General features: G+C 42.7%; 1 protein-coding gene across 2 annotated transcripts in view; it reads right to left on the bottom strand.

Annotated features, from left to right (window-relative positions):
- Ism1 (isthmin 1) overlaps positions 1–19,813 on the bottom strand; it is a 79,002-nt gene that overhangs the window by 13,473 nt on the left and 45,716 nt on the right. For both annotated transcript variants that reach the window (XM_045157738.1, XM_004661526.2), the window contains 3 exons: positions 17,421–17,651; positions 8,647–8,911; positions 828–971 (listed from right to left, as the gene is read on the bottom strand). In XM_045157738.1, the coding sequence (XP_045013673.1) occupies positions 828–971; positions 8,647–8,911; positions 17,421–17,651 (640 nt within the window). The remainder of the gene's footprint in view (positions 1–827; positions 972–8,646; positions 8,912–17,420; positions 17,652–19,813) is intronic.

The following is a 19,813-nucleotide window of genomic DNA, read 5'->3' as shown; positions in this document are numbered from 1 at the left end:
TCTCACTCTAGACTAGGCTGACCTGGCACCCACTCTATAGTCCAAGGCTGGTCTTGAACTCAAAATGGTCCCCCTACCTTTGTTTCCTGAGTGCTGGGAATAAAGGCATGTGCCACCATCCTAGTTTAATTTTTGAGGCACTGATGCTGCAGTATAAAATTGTACTTAAATGCTAAGTTGTTCATTTGTTACCTGGGAAGCACTGGGCATCTCCTAAGTCTCAAGGGTAGAATTAACTCTGGTTTTCCTGCTAATGGAAGGTGACTCTCTCATGCAGGTTTCTTTATCAAACATAAATGCCCATTTACAAATTCTTTTTACATCATAACAAATCCTGCATCATAGGCCCAAACTGACTGGAGTCCCTCCTCTGAATGAAATAAGTACAGCGTGGTGTTATCTTTAAGTCACAGCCAATGCAACTGTGCTTAGAACTCAGAAAATCTAGCTTTTATTTTCATCTATTATGCTTATTTATTATTTCTTGTCTCAATTATCTCCTATCAGTTATGTCTTGTCAGAATTATTCAAAAGGAAATGATTTCTTTTAAAAAATATTTTTTTTATTTTTATGAGAGAGAGAGAGAGTGCACCAAGGCCTTCAACCACTACAAATGAACTCCAGATGCATGTGCCACCTTGTGCATCTGTCTTATGTGGGTCTTGGGAAATTGAATCTGGGTCCTTTGGCTTTGCAGGCAAGTGCCTTAACTGCTAAGCTATCTCTCCAGCCCGGTAGTGTTTTTAAATGATAATTTCTTTAAGTTTAAAATATATATGAAAAACTTTTTCCTAGAACCTGGAACAAAATCCCCATGTTAACTCACCTGGGCAGTTTGGACGATCACAGGTCCTAGATTCAGTTGCAGTACATGCATAGCCACAAGACCGTGTCCGTTTCTGGTTGCCATTTCCACAGGTAACACTGCAGACAGACCAGAGACTCCAGTCACCCTCACCATCTGTGGAATCTGGAAGGGAGCAGGGAGATGGTCACCCACCTTTCCCACAGAGTCCCTAAGTCAGCTAACTACCCACCTCCATCATTCTCATTCTAAAGGTAGCAGATCTGAAGGCACCTGATGCCAGCTAGAGATAAAAGACTCCCAGCTCCCTGTTTCACATTGGGGCTCATCTTTGTGAAGACTGGGTGGTTTGTGGCAATATGTTGATTAGTGTGGGACTTGACTCCTGAACATGCCCAGGAAATGAGAATGCGTCTGTCTTGTAGAACATGGGAATAGGAATAAAAAGAGGCAATTTCCTAAGATGACCACTATCAGTTTTTTCACTGGGAGGGAAGAAGGGAAGCAGGGAGAAAAAAGAGAGGGAGGGGAAGAGAGAGAGAGAGAGAGAGAGAGAGAGACTGACTTCTACAGAATGTGGCCTAGTTTTGCCCATATAGTCTATCAACTTCCAGTTTTTGCTCTAGGAAATCAATACTATGACAGAAGCTCAGGCTAAAACCTGTGAATGATGGACCTGGAAATAAGATCTCCATGTAGGAGCATAAAGACACCAGATGAAGTGAGTAAAGTGTTTGTGACCTTCCAGCCCTTCTCAAGTGGTAGGTGAATGTAGCTGATGCCACTAAGAACAGAACTGTCCAGGGTCCCGGCCAGGACTCCTGAGCCACTAAATCATGAGAAATAATGAACTCCTGTTGTTTTCCATCGCCAAGTTTGGGATGGTTTGTTATCCATAGTAGAGAAGCAAAACATTAAAGGTGAATCTTGTAAATCATCATTCAAGTCATCATTCACTTTCCTTCCTCCCTCCCTCCCTCCCTTCCTTCTTTCTTCCCTCCTTCCCTCCTTCCCTCCCTCCCTCCCTCCCTCCCTCCCTCCCTTCCTTCCTTCCTTCCTTCCTTCCTCCCTCCCTCACTTCCTTCCTTGCTTCCTTCTTAACTTCTTTCCTTCCTTCCTCCTTTCCTCCCATCCTTCCTGACTTCCTTTCTTCCTTCCTCCCTCCCTCCTTCCCTTCTTTCCTTCCTTTCTTCCTTCCTCCCTCCCTCCTTCCCTTCTTTCCTTCCCTCCTTCCCTTCTTTCCTTCCTTCCTTCCTTCCCTTCTTCCTTCCTTCCTTCCTTCCTTCCTTCCTTCCTTCCTTCCTTCCTTCCTTCCTTCCTCCCTCCCTTCCTTCCTTTCTTCTTAACTTCCTTCCTTGTATGTGTATGTAATGTGGCACATGCATAGCATGGTGTGGCATTGGTGGTACATGTATCTGTGTACTTGCAATATCCTATGTGCTCACCTATTGTAGGTGGGGTGGGGTAGGGCTACAGTGCCCAGAGTAGAATGTTGGGTGTCCTGCTCCATTGCTCTTCTACCCATTCTTGTTTGAGCCAGAGTTTCTTACTGGTACAGAAGCTTGCTTTTTTTTTTTTTTTCTGTGACAGCCTGGGCAGTTCTCTGGTCTCTGCTCTCCTTTGTAGAACTGGAATTACAGTTACATGTGGCCACACCCAACTGTTTACTTAGGATCTGGAGAATAAAACTTGGGCAGTTTCAGGCCCCTTCAGGCCCTGGTGTTTGTACAAGAAACACGCTAAACTAGCGACTCATCTATCCAGCCCCAGACATACTTTTTCTTAACAGAAATAAAGTCCTAGAGTGGTTGGGGGATTTGTTCAAGGTCATCAGGTTCACAGGAGGGAAAGCTTGGGCTCTTACACCAAGCCTTCCTCTCCAAAGCAAGAATCTTTCTTCATCATCTCCACTGCGTAATAGTTTTTCCTGGCTTATGCACATCTTGCAATAGCCATGGAGCTTCTGTGGGTGCCAAACATGAGACTACAGACATGTGCCTTGTAGGAAAGGGGTACCCTCCATTTATAACAGGTCATGGTGGTTGTTATTACATAGGCCCAGCAAGAATGTCCTCCACACGTCTGTACCTGAATTGCAAGTTCTGTGCCAACCCCTCAGGCTGTTGTTTACATGACATTTACCATGAACACTCCTCCTGAAATCACAGGGCTGCTGAGCCTCCTGTGACGGAGAAATCTGTGTGTGTGGTGGGGCGTGGGTGGATTTCACTGCTGTTTTCTCTTCCCTAACTGAGTGGAGAACTTCATCACATCTCACCTGCCCCTCCCCAGAGGTCTTAACCATTTTAGTCTCCTACCCACCTCCCTGTAAAAGAATTTTTCAAAACTTTGATTTTCTTCTTAGAAATAGTTTTCCATCCACACAACCAAGCAGATGTTTGAAACTACTGTTTCAGATTAGAGAGCTGAATGTCCTTCTCCAGCATTAGCCTCCTTCCTTTCTACCATCTCCTATTAGGCACCCGACAGGGTTGGAGGAATAAGTTGCTTTCAAAGGGAGAACAGAGGTGGGATAGTTGCTGCTCCCTCTGAGCACTCTACAGTCTAGGATCTCTTGGTTATCTCCCCATGCGCATTATAAATGTGCTTGGGACAATTGCACAACTTCATGCTTATCAGTGAGAACATCCAGGTACAGTGGGTTATATACCACAGATGCATCAGCGCCTTGTCCTACACACACCAACAGGGACAGCTTGTGTTAAAGGACAGTCATAAGTAAAGAGTAAAGACTCTAATGTTTTCACACTCACAATAGGGAGAGGGTAAGTAAAAATAAACAACCAAATGCCAAACTTATTGAGTTATACAGGTAGAATTCACATCACTTGTGGAGTGAGTACTACCAAAAGACAGAATCCTGTGAACCTAAGTGCTGTCCTGGTTTATTTACAGGACAAAAAAGTGGGGGAGGGCTTCAACCATTTAATCTCCCCTTTGTAATGGTAAGGGAAAGAGCTCATTAGGGGATCTCAAACCTATCATGTGGCTTACTTGAATCTCTGCAGGAGGTTTACTTCTTGCTTTGGTTTCTAGGATCTAAATGATGAAATGCCCATACTACATCACAGCACATGAGAAGGGATGTATAGAATTCCTGCCTGGGAGCCACTTCCTTGGTTACACCTCTCTCAGGCTGATCCTGGGCCATGAGAATGTTTTTGGCCAATGGGATAATAACAGATGTGATATAATCAAAAGCCTGAGAAGTATCTCAGTATGAGAACTTGCCCTTCCCATCTGGAGGGAAATTGCCTACCATATGAAGAGCCCACAGAGGGTGAGGACCCAGGAAAAGAAAGGCCCTGATCATGTCACTGTGGTCACTGGAGATGGTCCAGCCTCAGCCAAGCCAGCCTAAGAGAACAGTCCTTAGGGAGAAGTCTTTGGTTGTTTCCAGCTGCTAAATTGTATGGGGGAGGGGGGTGGAAGGTGGGGAGGAATTGTTTTTAATTTTCTTTTTCATGTTATTTTATTTGCAAGCAGATTTTGAAAGAGAGTCTTACTATGTAGCCCAGACTTGCTTCAAATTCATGATTCTATTGCCTTAGCCTCCAGAATGCCAAACTTTTAAAATTTAAATATTTTATTTTTGTGTGTGTGTGTGTGTGTGTGTGTGTGTGTGTGTGTCTAAGAGAGAGAGAGAGAGAGAGAGAGAGAGAGGGAATTGGCACAGCAGGGCCTCTAGTCACTGCAAACAAACTCCAAACACATGTGCCACCTTGTGCATCTGGCTTATATGGGTACTGGGGAATTGAACCTTGGATAGTATGCTTCGCAGGCAAGCAACTTAACTGCTAAGCCATCTCTCCAGCCCAGTGCCTGAATTTTGAGGAGTAGTTTTCCAGCAGCAAATACTAAATGATACCAATGTATAAGCAGGTCTTTTCTAAAATGTGCTCTCCACACAGCTGCCTGATGACCAGAGCCAGTTTAACCAATCTTCAAGTGCTCACAACATCATTAGTTTATAAAACTTTTTAATGTGGATCCCTTAAAGCTAGGTACAGAGCACTTATAGCCGTAAGACTAATTATGGAAACAAGCAAGGAATGGGAAACAGTTTCCTAGGAATACCTCACTATCCTGAGGCCTCCATCATACACTGGTCCAGATGAGAGCTGGGGGTTCCTGTTTCATAAGGTCAAAGGACAGAGCAGACATTTCTGGCTGGAATACATATTTCAGGATGCAAGTCCTTCTGCTTTAATGATACAAGCTTGTTTCTTTGCTCAACTACTGGGAGTGTGGCTAAGAGCAGAAAATGAGAGTCAGAGCAAAAATTACAAAGGTAACAATAATGACAAAAAAGTGGAACTGGGGAGCACTTTGGCGGCATTTTTGTGGGGTCTTTCTCTGTGTTTTCTCCTGCTTGCATTTCACATAGGAATAAATACTTAAGACATTGCACAATAGTTTCTTATTATTTGAAATAAAAAAGTAAATCCTAAACTGGGTGTGGTGGCTCATGCCTTTAATTCCAGCACTTGGGAGGCAGAGGTAGGAGGATCGCTGTGAGTTCAAGGCCATCCTGAGACTATGTAATGAATTACAGGTCAGCCTGAGCTGCAGTGAAACCCTACCTCGAAAAACCAATAAATAAATAAATAAATAAATAAATAAATAAATAAATAAAGTAAATCCTTAGCTCATCTGATGCAGTAAGGGGTTTGGGAAAATGCATGCTCCTTGAACTATCCTGGGAAATCTTAACTGATGATTTGCTCTGTGTGTACTACTGAATGAATGCCCACCAAGTGCAGAGTCTTGCTGCTGCAAGTGTGGTTCTGGGACCTGTAATGCAGCTTCACCTAGGCTCCTGCCCCTTTCTCATATGGCCTGCTTTAAAAATTATATTTTTACATGGCCCCCAGTGTCATATGGTCCCTGAAATGCACCTAAAGTCCAAGAAGCCAATCTTCAGAGTGCTAGAAGGGATAAGGGTTTCTTTTTAGAACTAGCAACCTTGTCTAGTGAGACGTTACTAAGAAATACTGGAAAATGATTGCTGGGAACTTTCCCATGGCCCTGTGATGCTATATATACTGATGCAGGAAGTTTCATTGGTACTCCAGGTCTGCAAAGCTGGGGAAAGGGTAGCTTAGGTAGCCACAGTAACTGCTTTGGTAGAAGCCAGTTCCATTCCTCAAGATTAAAAGGGAAGAGATGTTCCTAGTGATCATGAATTTAGCAAAGTGAATTCTGTAAAAGTTTTAGATGGGAAACTCCTTTCTAGCAGTGGCTTTTAAATGAGTAAGAATAAGAATCTGATGATCTTTGTTGGAAAAAATAAAGAAGCACAGGTAGATCCCATGTTTGACTAGTAGTAGACCTTCTGATTCAGTAGGTGGAAAGCAGCAGACATCAACCTGGCAGCACAATGATATGGCTCACAGGATTATTGGGACTCCCACCCCAGACACAATTTAATGGGTCTGGTGAAGAGGTCTAAGCACTGGGATTTAAAAAATTCCACAGGAAGTATAATGAGCAAAAGACCAAGGACTACTGATACCAGACAGTGGTGTTCCAGGCACCACAGCCCCTGGGGGCTGTTTAAACATTACAGGGATCTTCCTTAGAGTGCTTCATTTAGGAATCTGGAAGTAGGGTCTGAAATTTTATATTCAGATCACATTTCCAAGTTCTGCTGGTCATGTTACAAGGAGAAACTTGGAGGTTCATTGGCACATCAGGGAAGTGGGTGGGATACAGGATAAGAATTTTATTTAAAAACATGGAAACAAGGGATTCTCATGTTAAGTATCTGAACCCTACTCTGAGAAACATTCTCTGTGGGCTGGGCAAACAGCTTAGGGCATCAGTTCAGTGCAGTCTCTGGCAACATTCAGGAAATCTCTGTTTCTTCTATTCAACAGCAATGGTATTGTCCTTCCTTCTCTAAGTTCCATCGAAGTGTTCATGTCTAAATCCACTTCACTGTCCTAACTAGTGTGTTACTTTCCTCAGAGAGTTGGAATAACATAGTGGATAAGAGCTCAGGCTGCCTGGAATGAATCCCAGGTCTTGACCCTTCAAATCAAGTTGCTCATCTTCTCTAGGGCTTATTTTTCCTGTCTGTAAAAAGATACAGCACTTGCCTCAGATAGTTGACAGGATAAGCTCTTATATATAACATGCCATGGAGAGGGGCTAGTGTCTATAAGTACTTATAACTGCTGGCTACTATCCCTAAGGCTTCCTCTTGGAAAAACATAAACTGGACTTTCTCTGTTCTCACTTTATCCGGAGGGTGAACTTCTCTTTAGGGAAGGACAATGTCTAGCTTGGTTTTGGATTCCTATGGCTAGCATAGTGCCAGTAACAAGGCATGCTCTTAATAAATGTTGGTTAACAACTAAATGGTGTGGCTGGAAAAGAAATTGTCTTGCTGTATTGGAAGTTATGTAGAATCATCTATTAATGGGTAGAACTTTCCAAGAAATAACTGTTTTTTCTATGAAAAAAAAAAGTGGATACAAGTGAGCATGCAAATAGTCTGAGCCATCCTCAGCACATGCTATTCACTCCCAGGTCCAATGATGGGAAACAGAGAGGGACATACTGATGGGGGCATTAAAGAAAATCAAATATTCTTATTCTTCACTAAGGCTGGTGTTGCAGTCAGCTTTATTACTGACAGAAAACACCTATGATGACAGGGGAAAACTATGGCATGAGCAGAGGGTGGACATCATCTCCTGGCCAACATCAGGTGGACAACAGCAGAAGGAGAGTGTGCCAAACACTGGCAAGGGGAAGCTGGTTATAACACCCATAAGCCCGCCTCCAACAATACACTGCCTCCAGGAGGCTTCAATTCCCAAATTGCTATCAGCTGGAGACTTAAACATTCAGAACATATAAATCTATAGGTGACACCTGAATCAAACCACCAGCTGGCCAGATGCTTATCATTCTTATTTCTTTCCTCTTTTGCTTGAACACACAGACTACATTTCCCAGCCTTCTTGCACTGTTGTGGGACCACATTACCAGGTCTTGCCCATAGAACTTGAGCTGCGATGTGTGTCCCTTCTAGGCAGAGGGGATTAAGTGCCAGATGCAGAACATCCAAAGGACATTTCCCAGGTCCCCACAGCCGATGAAACTCCAAGATAGAAAAAGAAGAGAGAATCCCTGAATGACCAAGTGAATCTGAGATCTTTCCCCTTTGGCTCCCATCTCAACTGAAGTGAGCAGTGAACTTTTTTTTTTTTTAAGTTGTAAATCATTGAATTTGGGAGTTTTCTGTTACCTTACCTCTCTGACTCTAAAAACAGGGGAAACTAAAAGTCTCAACTTGAGGTTTTACCATTTATTGCAGTGGTAGGGAGTGTGTCTTACTTTGACAACCTGTGACACACATTTGTATGAATTCTCAATGATCATATAACACAGTTGCCTGGCCAAAGGAAGCAGTTGCATACATCTCTTTTATTAAATTGAGTATCAATATGGATTTTTAAAAAAATATATACAAGGGAGTTAATTTGATGATTTATTTATCTTTATTTATCAATAAAATTAGATTTGGGGGAAAGGAAAACAGAAGGAGCCCCCAAAATCCTAAAAAAAGTTAGTTCTCTCCTAGGATCACTGGCATGATTGTAAAATCATAGTGCCTCCAGAAAAAAAAAAAGTGGCTGCTGGTGCCTCCTCTGGGCTTCCGCAGAACACAGCCTTTATGAGGTACACCTCATAGAAGACTGAAAGCCACATACTATAAGCTGGGTTTTGCTTGGCTCCGTGTCCATTAGGCCTCACCATCCTCATTGACTCTCCCCACCAATTTTATACTACTAGGTGGTTAACTCACCATATTCTGGCTGCTCTTTGGTTTCAAAAGTCCGGTGGCCTGGGGCTGGATGGTCCCATTCCCTGGGGGGGTTGAGGAAGTTGCTGTCATCTGAGGTACTGTCATACTTGTAGTCCTGGTCCCCGCTGTTTGCCCTTGCCAAGGACAAGGACCTCTGCCACCAGGCCCGCCAGTCGGGGGATGGGACTGACCAGCTGGGCTTATTCTCCGGATGCTGATCTTTATCTGCTTCAGAGTCAGGGCCGTCGACCACCTCTATGGTGACCTGAAGAATTCAGAACAGTCCAGGGTCAATGTGGAGTCAGGAGTCTCCGAGCCACGTGACCCTTGGAAGCAGGTCTGAAAGAGCAGAAGGAAAGGATGGCTGTATCCTTTGTGAAAGCATGCTGAGATTACATGTTGATAAAGAATGCAAAACACCCATGGACAGCCCACATGAATTCCACTACTAGATGGAACATGGCCTCAGGTAGGCAGGAAACAAGGCTTGAAGAGGCGCTTGATTTACTGACAGCCAAATTGTTGAGAAGCCTTTCATTAAGGGGCAAAAGCATATCCTATGTGTACCTGTGTGATGCAAGAATGATCATAACTAAGCAAACACTTAGGAACACCAACTGCGTCAGGCCCTGTCCTACATGCACCCTGCAGGTGTGTTTATCTAATCTTCACAATAATCTCCATCCCTGCACTTGTGCCACACACACACCCCTCATAAACCTGTTTCCTCACTTTCCATCTGGCCTGGCCTTGGCACTCATTTGGTCCAATGGGTATAAGTGACATTCTGACAGATACAACAGAGTCCTGATGTTTCCATTTTCTTTTTCTTAGAATGTTACCATAAGTTTTTTCTTTGGGGGTGGCAAATTATATTGTTGTACCAGTAAAGACCAGGTAAAGAGAGAGGCAACATGGAGGAAACTGAGGCTCAGGGCTCACTCATTACTATTGCCACCTTAAATCCTTCAGCCTCAGTTGGGTTACCCCAGTGATACCATTTGGAACCCAGGCAAGCTCGCTTGGCTGAGTCCCACTCAAAGGTATATCCCACAGGACCATGAGCCAACTAGTGGCCATTGCTTCAAGCTATTAAGTTTTGGAACAATTGCTAGATAGCAACAGCTTTTTATAGACAAACCCAGCACACACACAGACAGTAACAACTTGTCACAGGCCTGGAGAATCTGGGTCTTAAGCCCTTGCTCTTACCAATGTTGCCATTCTGTCTCTCAAAAGCAGCTGACAGAACAGTATGTTTCCCTCCTGAGTCTGAGGGAGCAAGAAAAGCATAGGTGCTAGGGGAGGTTGTGTGCTACAGGGCATTAGATGAGTGAACACAAGGTCCCTGAGACCAGACTTTTCGAGCTATGGTTTTCACTCTTTGCATAGTCTAGACCCAGCCATACGAACAGAGCAGATAGTGCCAAAGCTAAGGTTAGAACTTGTTTTTCGGATTAATGAAGACTACTTTTGAAGTCTGTCATGGGACTGGAAAAACATAGCTTTTTGGCTATGACAGACAATCAACGTAGAGAAACTTGTTTTTTAAAAAATCATAAAAGACTTACTGGGTTCCTTTGGCCATTGCTTAGCTCTTGCAACACCCCTTCCCCTGGATGAATTGCATACAAATGAATCAGAAACATGCACTCCAAGAAAACAGGGCAAGATGTACTGGGCAGATGTGTTCTCAGTTTTGCCCTGACCTGACATCTGAAGAGTCACTTAAGTACTCTGCCAAATTGCACTGGGGTGTGCTCATCCTGGGATTAACAGTCTCTTGTTTGTGGAATAGGGAGATTTGAACCCCCCACTCCTTTAAATTTGACACTTAAAAGGAAGCTGTCCAGCCAATGGTGTCCCTGGGCTGTGGTTTCCCAAGGTTTAGGCTCATGGTGCAGAGGGTGGCCTTGAATCCCAGAATACACTCAGACAGTAGCAAGCCAAGTGCATCTTTGTCATCTATTGTGGGCTGCCTGGAAGGGCACTGTGAATTTTATTCCATGCCATTAACATTACCCTAGTCTTGTATGCATCCCTGATATACTTTAAGTTATTATAAAGTTTTTAGTTAATTCAGCCAAAATAAAAAAGTGAAGAAAGAAAAAATAAAACACACATTTTGTATTGCTGGAATAGATACTTGTCGGGCAGTCATGATTACTGGACCCAGCATGAAACCTTGGAATAATAAGTAGAGAAGGAGCACATAGCCGGCTGGACTAGAACCACTTGGGGCAGAAATGGATAATACAGGGCCTTTGAGACACAATCTTTCTGTTCTGCAGTCCTATCTCTCCGTCCTGCAGATAGAACTACTGAGCTACAACAAGGCTATTAAGGGTCTTGGAGAAGAGAGGCTGCCAAGAGCCAGGCAAGCCTATAATTATGGTAATGAAATCAGTCTCTGAGTAGAAGATAAGGGGGAATGTGCCCAACAGTCTGGGTATTCCAGTTGTATTCAGACTGAAGTCAGAGGGATTGCTTAAACAAATGTGTCTTGCAATTTCTCCAAACCGGGAATAAAAACAATTTCAGATTTCAAGCTATTACCGTCAATACGATGTTTTTTTTCCTATAATTTCTGCTCAGATCCAAACAAAATAGATATCTATCCTGACCAGGCAATGGGTAGCAAAATATGAATTTACTCCAAAAACTATATCAATGGCTACATCTCAACAGCTTAGAGGTTTCTTTCTTCTCTTTAATTTCTAGCCACTGTCCCAAATGAATTACTAAACAAAACAAAACAAAATACTAACAAACCTTAGGAACCCACCCTTCTCTTCAGTAAAAGAGGAAATCTTATCTTGAACCTAAAATTTCATAGGCATCCAATTAAAAAGGCATAATGACCATGGCAAATGACTTCTGAAATGTCAGTGATTCATTTTCTATTTCCTGTTGCTCTCATACTATTTGTGTGTTTTAGAGTGAGGGAAACCTTTTGGGAAGATGTTTTGGACAATAATAAATGTGGATGCACTGGAAGTGTGGAGTGAGCATGGCACATTTCCAAGGTGACAAGAACTTTGGGCCCCTTCATCGTTTCTCCTGTCTAATCAAATTATTGAGATACCTTAATATATTTAGAAAAAGCTCTATGTCTGGCAAAATCTCTCAGCTCCAAGAAAGAGAATACAAAATAGGTGCAAATTTTGAGAATTCTATTCAAAACTGGGAAGTATACTTTAATCATCCATTCTTCTTGAAATAGTTAAAACCTGTATTAGAAGCAAACCCTATAACAACACTAAGACAATCCTCAGTTGAAACAATAATAAACCAGTGCCACTGAGAATATATAAACCACGTGGGCCATGCTGAACCTGGGAGAGTCTTCTCTTTCACTGTTCTAAGCCTTGTGAGCTGTGGGAACTTGGGTACATGTCAGCTAGCATTTCCCAGAGACAAGAAAGATCTCTCCAGAATCATAGAGCAATGAGGGGACATGCTACAGCAAAGGTTTTTGCATTTGTTCTTTGACAACTGCATAGAAAACACAGAAGAGACTCAGGAGATATTCAAACTCCCTGTCTCCACCTGTAGATGCTCTAAAAGCAACTGTACCATCTCAAGACAACTGTACTTAGTTCCCTGAGATTTGTAACAGGGTGCTTGCCCAAACATCCATGACTATTCTATGGAATTTACACCCAGTTTTCAGGCACAGAAACTGTCTTAAAGAATTCGAGTTTCCAAGGAAATCAGCAAAGAAGGCATAGAGCTGGTCTTAACAGTAACTCTTTTGATTCTCAATTACTTTCCTTAAAGGCTTTTTAATATATTTTTATTTATTTATTGGCAAGTAGAGAGAGAGAAAGAAAATGAGAGAATGGGCATACCAGGGCCTCCAGCTGCTACAAATGAACTCCAGATGCATGCACCACATTGTGCATCTGGTTTTAAATGGATACTGGGGAATTGAACCCAGGTCGTTAGGCTTTTCTGGTAATGACCTTAACTGCTGAGCCATCTCCCCAGCCCTAAATTACTTTATAAAAAATTAATTTATTTATTAGAAAGCAGAGAGAGTTAGAAAAGAGACAGACAGGATAGGCCTCTGCAAATGGAAGCCAGATACACATGCCACTTAGTGCATCTTGCTTTACACTGGGCACTGGGGAATCAAACTCAGTTCATTAGGCTTTTCAGGAAGCACCTCAGTCCCTTTCAATTTCTCCAGCCCCTTTCAATTACGTTTTTAAAAAATACAATTTGGCTTTTATAATTTCACCCAATTTATTTTTGTTTATTTTTACTTACTTATTTGAGGGGGGGGGGAGAGAGAGGGAGAGAGGCAGATAGATAGAGAGAGAATGGGCATGCCAGGGACTCCAGCCACTGCCAACAAACTCCAGATGCATGCGCCACCTTGTGCATCTGCCTTATGTGGGTTCTGGGGAATTGAGCCTTGAACCAAGGTCCTTAGACTTCACAGGCAAGTGCTTAACCACTAAGCCAATTCTCCAGCCCACAATTACTTTTATAAGTGCCACTCTGTCCCCTTCATGCCCTGTAACATTACCAATCACTATCATTCTGGGAAGCTCATCAGAGGTATAACCAAATGCTAAGTGCTGGGTGCATTTAATCCAGAGATAAAGCCATCCTTCAGTACAGTTCCCAGTCCAACCTTATAGGCAAAAAATAACTAAAAAAAAAAAAAAAAACAAACCCTGAGGTACAAAGAGTTTGAAGTATCAACCTAAGACTACAGGGCCCAAGAGGGGCTGCGCCAGGTTCCCAACACAGGCCTGTCTGACTCCATCTTTCATGCTGACAGCAGAGCCCCAGTGCAATCTGAGCTGCCCAGGTTTGTTCCCATTGGTGTGGACCTGTATCTAGGGCACAGACGTTTCTTGGCTCTTACCCAGCCAGACTGGCCATTTCAAAAGTATTTAACAGACACAAGAGGAGGGAAAATCAGAAGTAGAAGCACGTATGACATTTCTAATCCTGGCCAACTCTTCTGATTATATCTTATGGCACTCAAGAGGCCTAGGGTCCTATAAATTAGTCTGTAAAGAAAGAAAAGTCTTCACAGGACTGTGTTTAAGATACTCTCAATGGAAAAAAAGAAACAAGAAACAATTATATTGAAATGGATACTAACTTCAGTTTGAGAAAGGAAAAAATATTTGGTTGTGAATAGCTACTGTAGTTAAGAATTGTTATAGTAAGTCTAATAATGAATTTATTTTAGATTTTTGTCTTTGCTATTTGACCATCAGCCAAAGACCAAAAACTCAGCCCAGGATCCTGATGTTCAAGTCTAACTTGTCCGTAGGGATTTACTTTCTTTTCTGAATAATTTTCCTTTAGACAAAACTTAATTTCTTGCATTGTGGTAAACTTAACATGGAGATTCAGTTCAGGCTGTTTCTTTCTTTCCTTTACAACACACACACACACACACACACACACACACACACACGCACACACCGTTTTTCCTTTTAACTTCTATAACTTGAAGCTAGTCCTAAACTAGAGAGTCAACTTCATGTGGTACAGAGGCTGCCTAACTTATGGGCAATAAAAATCTCTACAGAAGCAGATGTTGAGGCCTTTTATTATAAGCATTTTCCACCTTAAAGATGATGAGGCCAGAGGGACATGGCCCTTTGCAGGAGTTCGGGAGTGTCACTCTGGAGAAGTGCAAGCATTTCCAAGGGAGAAACAGAGGACCCAGCCCTGGGGTGCTGGAAACCCTGGAAGATTTTGGAGTTGTAGTGAGGTCAGAGAGAGGGGCACTGACTCCTGCTTGGTCTCTTGGCTTCAGCTGGGGATAAGTAGGTGAACAAGGGGCAGGTTGTTGGGGTGGGAGCAGAGGAGGCCAGAGGCCTAGGTAGCAGAAATCTACCCACTGATGTGCCCCTCACCTATCTTTACTTCACTACCCAGGACAGAAATGCAGGGAGGCCCCCAGTGACCAGGAGGGCTCTCTCCTTGGCTGAATGAATGCTGTGTCAAACCAGTGGCTTTCAAAAAAGAGCAGGGCTCTAAGGCAGGGTTAACGGCTGCCAACACAAAAACTATCACTCCCCTTTTTAGCAAGTACTTCATGTTCTAAAGGCCCACCAGGGAACTGGTTTACTCAGGTGCAGTGGTGCATGGGCTGTAGAAGCCAGTGCTGAGCTTGTGAGCATGTGCTCCCCAGAGATGCAGATGCAGGGCTGGGGCGCACAGGGGAGCTGCACCTCCATTCTTTGGGCATCTTTCTGAGTGACCAACACTAAACATTTGAGGTCCTCTAGAAACAAAAGGCCAGAAATGCAGCTCAGTTTTCATTCAAGCCATGAGGTCATGAGATGAATAAGACACTGTCTTTTCCCCACTCCTCAGTATTGCCTGCAGAAGCTCATCCAATATAAGGATTGTCTAAAATAGAAAGGGTTGACTGGACTGACCAGTGGGCACTGGGTGGTATCTTCCTCTTGCTATGCAGGAGCAACTTCAAAAAAGGTCTATATTGGAGTGACATTCATTTCAAATGCATTCTTTTAATAATCCTGACATGTGGAGCTGTGGGAAAAGTGTACTATTGGAAAATGTCATTGTCTAAAAGAAAACTAAAAGAAAACAAAGATGGAGACCTCCTAGGAGTGCATTGATGCTCTTCTCACCCCATCCTCAAAAGCATTCCTTTTGGAAGCACCACTTAGGGACAAACTTCCTTCCCGTGCTTGGGGCAGGAGAATGCCAGGTGAAAACAAAGGATCAGTTGTGACTTTCACCTGCTCTAAGTCCACATAAGCAGGTGGCTGAGGGGCTCAGGAGGCATGAAGGCAAATCATGTCCTTTTGTAGCCATACTTCTGGGAGAGTTCCTGAGGAAGGTGCCTTCTATAAAGTTCCAAGTGGTGCTGTCAGAGAGAACCCTCTGCTTTGAGCATCATTGGCCCCGAGGGCCTTCTCTTAACTCATCCTGAGCCCATTCTCTGCTCTCTCAACTTAGCCTCATTCTAGTTCTTTCTACATCTGAGACAGTTCCCCTTTCCTCCCAGGCAGAACTGTTCCAAAGCCCCTCCTACTTCTCACACAGCTAAACAGCACCATTTATTATGAGGAAATGAAACTTCTTGGCACTTTACTGAGCATGCTCACAGATCCATCACATAGGCTGTAGAGGGGTCAGCACTTCCTGGTTACCACCTTCCTTCTTTTGGAAAAATTATCTGTGATTTTCAGCTCTGTGGATCCCAACAGCACCTTTCTGTCTTTCCTTCCTTTACATTTAGGGAGCACTTTATATAAGTTCTAGAGGCATCTGGGGCAAGGTTGAGTGTTTTCAGACTGATGTACTTTCCAGGAACAAAGTTTTGTTCCCAAACTCAAAGTACTAAAAGAGCTCTGTTCTACTTCTTTCTGCCACCTATGTGGGAACACAGCGCTTTTTCTTCCTATATTACCATCTCATGATCCCTCTGGGGCTGTTCTAGGTGGTAGCTGGGATGTGTGTGCTATGTCATTTCCTAGAGGGAAGAGGCCTTGTTTCTTGACTTCCCATAACCTCATGTGCTGTTTGTCTTACAGTAGTAAGTGGTTGATGTTTGCTAGTTGTGTTTTCAGTGGCAGTCATTGTTAATGAGCAAACTCAGCTCATCAAGGAAACCTGCTCTGAAATTGTATTCTATAGAAGGTTTATGGAGAGAGAGAACGAAGGAGAGAAGATAGAGGAGAAAGAAGAAGAGAAAGAATAATTGCTCTGATCTCAAGTTGAGGTACTTTTCTGTCACACAAGCTAATAGGCTTAGAATGAAGAAGGAAGAACTGTCCTTGTGTAAATGAAAAGAATGAGATCAAAGCACAGATGTCTGAAAGTGGGTATGTAAAGATAAGAGTGAGGTAGGGGTTAGAGTGCCCAGGGGTGAGCCTCCTGAAGCCCCTATGGGAACCCTGGGGGAAGAAACAAGCAACATTCACAATTAGGAGCTTGTTTCTGAAACATGTAGTGGTAGGTGGGTATTCCTGGGAGCCCAACGTCCTGAATTTGAGCCTAACTACTGTTTACTGGCCATGTGATCTTGGATAAACCAAACCATAGCGTCTTGAGTACCTGCTACATCATTTATAGTCCTGGGAAAATGATATGCATTTCATCTCCTTCATGACAGTGTTTGGAGGGTTAGATTAAACCAGCATTTCCCTTGTAAAGTATACTTAGGATATTTCAGTATAGATGGATACTCTTATTTTTAACCCCAGGTATCCTTTTTCTCACATCTCATTTCCTTGCTTCATTCAATCCCATATAAAGAGCTATATTCATCTGTCTCCTAGGAAGTTTCACTTTTACCTTCCTTCCTCATTGGAGTGACTGAACATTGTCCTCTTCTGAAGGAATTTCTGGAGTTGGAGATAAGCTTTAGTGGCACTGACAGGAAGAACCTTATTGAGTGCTTTGAAGTTATACTATGGTTTTTCTGGTCTTATCATTAGCCTATAGCCACCACATTTCAGGCTGTACTAATCTGTTTTGCTATTTCCATTTCTAAAATCAGGATGTATCTTATATTCCTCATTGTGTCATACTTTATAGCAATTTATTTTTGTTAAGTGGTTCACACAACAGTGGTGAACCAAACAATCAAGGTTGTTGAGACATTGTTCTTACAGGGATCATGTCATTTTCCCAGAACCATAAGCAGGAATCATGAAAGGGTTGAGAAGGGAAGTAAGATAAGGCAGCAATTCCATTGGAGTCAGGTATGGAAACAAAAGGTGAACTGTTTTATTTTCTTCCACTTGCAAGCTGCTGAGAATTACCTGGATATTTGGATTCTGCCCATTGATATCAGCTTTTGAAAGATCTGGAAAGTTTGGAAGGTCAAAGAGAAAGGATCTGGGGCCATCTCTTTGCAGTGAAGGGTGTCCAGTCTCTTGGGGGAATTGTTGTCTGGGGAAGGGTTGGTGGGCAGCCTGGTGTTCTCCCGGTGCTTCTCTGGACAGAGGAAAGCTGGTTTCTGATGTCGAGTCACTCTCCAGGTTGAGATTATTCTAAATCAAATAAGCAATGGACAAGTAATTAATAGGAACATGATTAAAAATTCTACTCTCTATAGCCATTAACTGCAGAGGCAAGGACAATTCTTGTGGCTAGAATTAAGCAGACTATTCCCAACTCATTTCCCTGGTTCATGGTTTAGTTTCTCCATTATTAAGGCCAAATCTGGAAACTTTTCCCATCCTGCTACCTAGGAATTGTCTAGGATTACTGACCATCAAAGCAAATCAAAACAAAAGAGCTATTTTGATGAATAAGTGTTCATTTAAATCTGGAACCAAATTATAGTTTCTTTTTCAAAATTTAAACTGATTTATCATTGTAACTTTAATAATATTCTTAATGTCCAGTTTTTTTGGGGGGACAGGAGCAAAATATGATCAAATTTAATAAAATATTTAAGTCAGTTCATTGAGTATATCTACCCTTCCATTTGTATCTCTATTCATTCATCCAGCTATCTCTATTAATTCATTCATGTCTATTTATTTACACATCTCTTTGTCCGTATATCCATCCTCTGTCCATCTATAATACATGCTAGGTATAGGTGATACATTAATAAATAAGATAGACATGTGATATACTTCTTTGGAGTATACATCTAGTTTGGAGGAATAAACAATAAATACATAGATCAAGATCAGATACTGACTGCCAAGAATAAAAGACAAGATGAAAGAGAAAATATCACTTAGGTAGATAGAAAAAAATCCCTCGAGAAAGTGACACCAGAGAAAAGATCTGATCAAGAGAAGGAGGCACCTTGAAGTAATCAGGGGAGAGGTTTTTTTTTTTTTTTTTTTTTTTTTTCTAAATGGAACCACTCATGGGGTAGAAACAGAAAAGCCAGGGAGGTGGGTGTAGAGTAAAAGGGTTCAAGAATATTATGAGATGAGGAATAAGAGATGGCAAAAAGGCATTCTGAAATTCAATGACTTTATTCAGAAAAGTGCAAGTCAATTGTTTTTCTCAGCTAGTGAGAAATATATCAATTTACACTTGCCATTGGGGAAACACTTTTCTAGTGATTTATAGCGTAGAAGTTGCCATTCTGCCCTCTCCCACTCTGGTCCACTCATTCCAGGCATCCTCTATGCCTTCAGGGATAGCATTTCTATGTTTACTGGTGGAAGGAGACTTGGAGATAGAATTTCACCAGCATTTGGGTCAGTGGTTAATGTTGTTGTTGTTCTTGGGCATGTTTTGGGGTTTGGGAGTTGTATTCCAGCTCGCTGTCTCCACATGCACTCCCTGCCCCCACCCCGTGCTCCAGACCAGGTCAAACAGTTACATCTACAGTCAAAACACTCTTGACCCTCAGTATCCAAGGTCAAGAGCATGTATTAATAGAAGGGGAAGCTGGCTGCTTTTTATGTATTTGATGCCCTTCCTTTATGTTCAGGAGATGTGGCCACAAGCAGTGTCTTTGCTAACCTTTCTAGCCACCTCTCTGCCACATTTTTTGTTTCCTGGCACATGCTTGTGAAGGGAGCTGCCTTGACATTTTGAGACATTGTTCAATGCAGCAAAGTCCAAATGTGTCATTCTCTGCACAGAGAGGGGAGAAGATGGGAAGTTTTTTCTCAGTAGAAGACCTCTCTATCCCACTCTAAAGAGAAGATAACTAAATGAAGTTGTCCCTAGATATCCAACTCAAGAACCCCCTGATGGGGTTAGGAGAGTTGGATTCTCCTAGAGAAGTTCTTGCTGAGAACTCAGGAAGATAAATCCCAGAAGGGGCTCAGTATCCCCCCCAGATGCTTAGGGATCTCTACCATTTAAGTCCTAACTGTAGTGTAGCCACTGAGACATATTCTTGGTTGGGTCAAAAATGAAGCTTTCTGGGCTGGAAGGATAGCTGAGTGGTTACGGTTCTTTCCTGCAAAGCCAAAGGACCCAGGTTTGATTCCCTGGGGCTTACATAAGCTAGATGCACAAGGGGGTGCATGTGTGTGGAGTTTGTTTGCAGTGGCTGGAGGCCCTGGCATGCCTATTCTCTCTTGTCTCTCCCTCTTTCTCTCAAATAAATAAATAAAAATAATTTTTAAAAACCCTAGCTGGGTGTGGTGGCACACACCTTTAATCCCAGCACTCAGGAGGCAGAGGTAGGATTGCTAAGAGTTCGAGGCTACCCTGAGATTACATAGTGAAT

Source organism: Jaculus jaculus, chromosome 8 (assembly GCF_020740685.1).
Source record: "Jaculus jaculus isolate mJacJac1 chromosome 8, mJacJac1.mat.Y.cur, whole genome shotgun sequence".
NCBI lineage: Eukaryota > Metazoa > Chordata > Mammalia > Rodentia > Dipodidae > Jaculus > Jaculus jaculus.
This window is presented reverse-complemented; position numbering and strand designations above follow the sequence as displayed.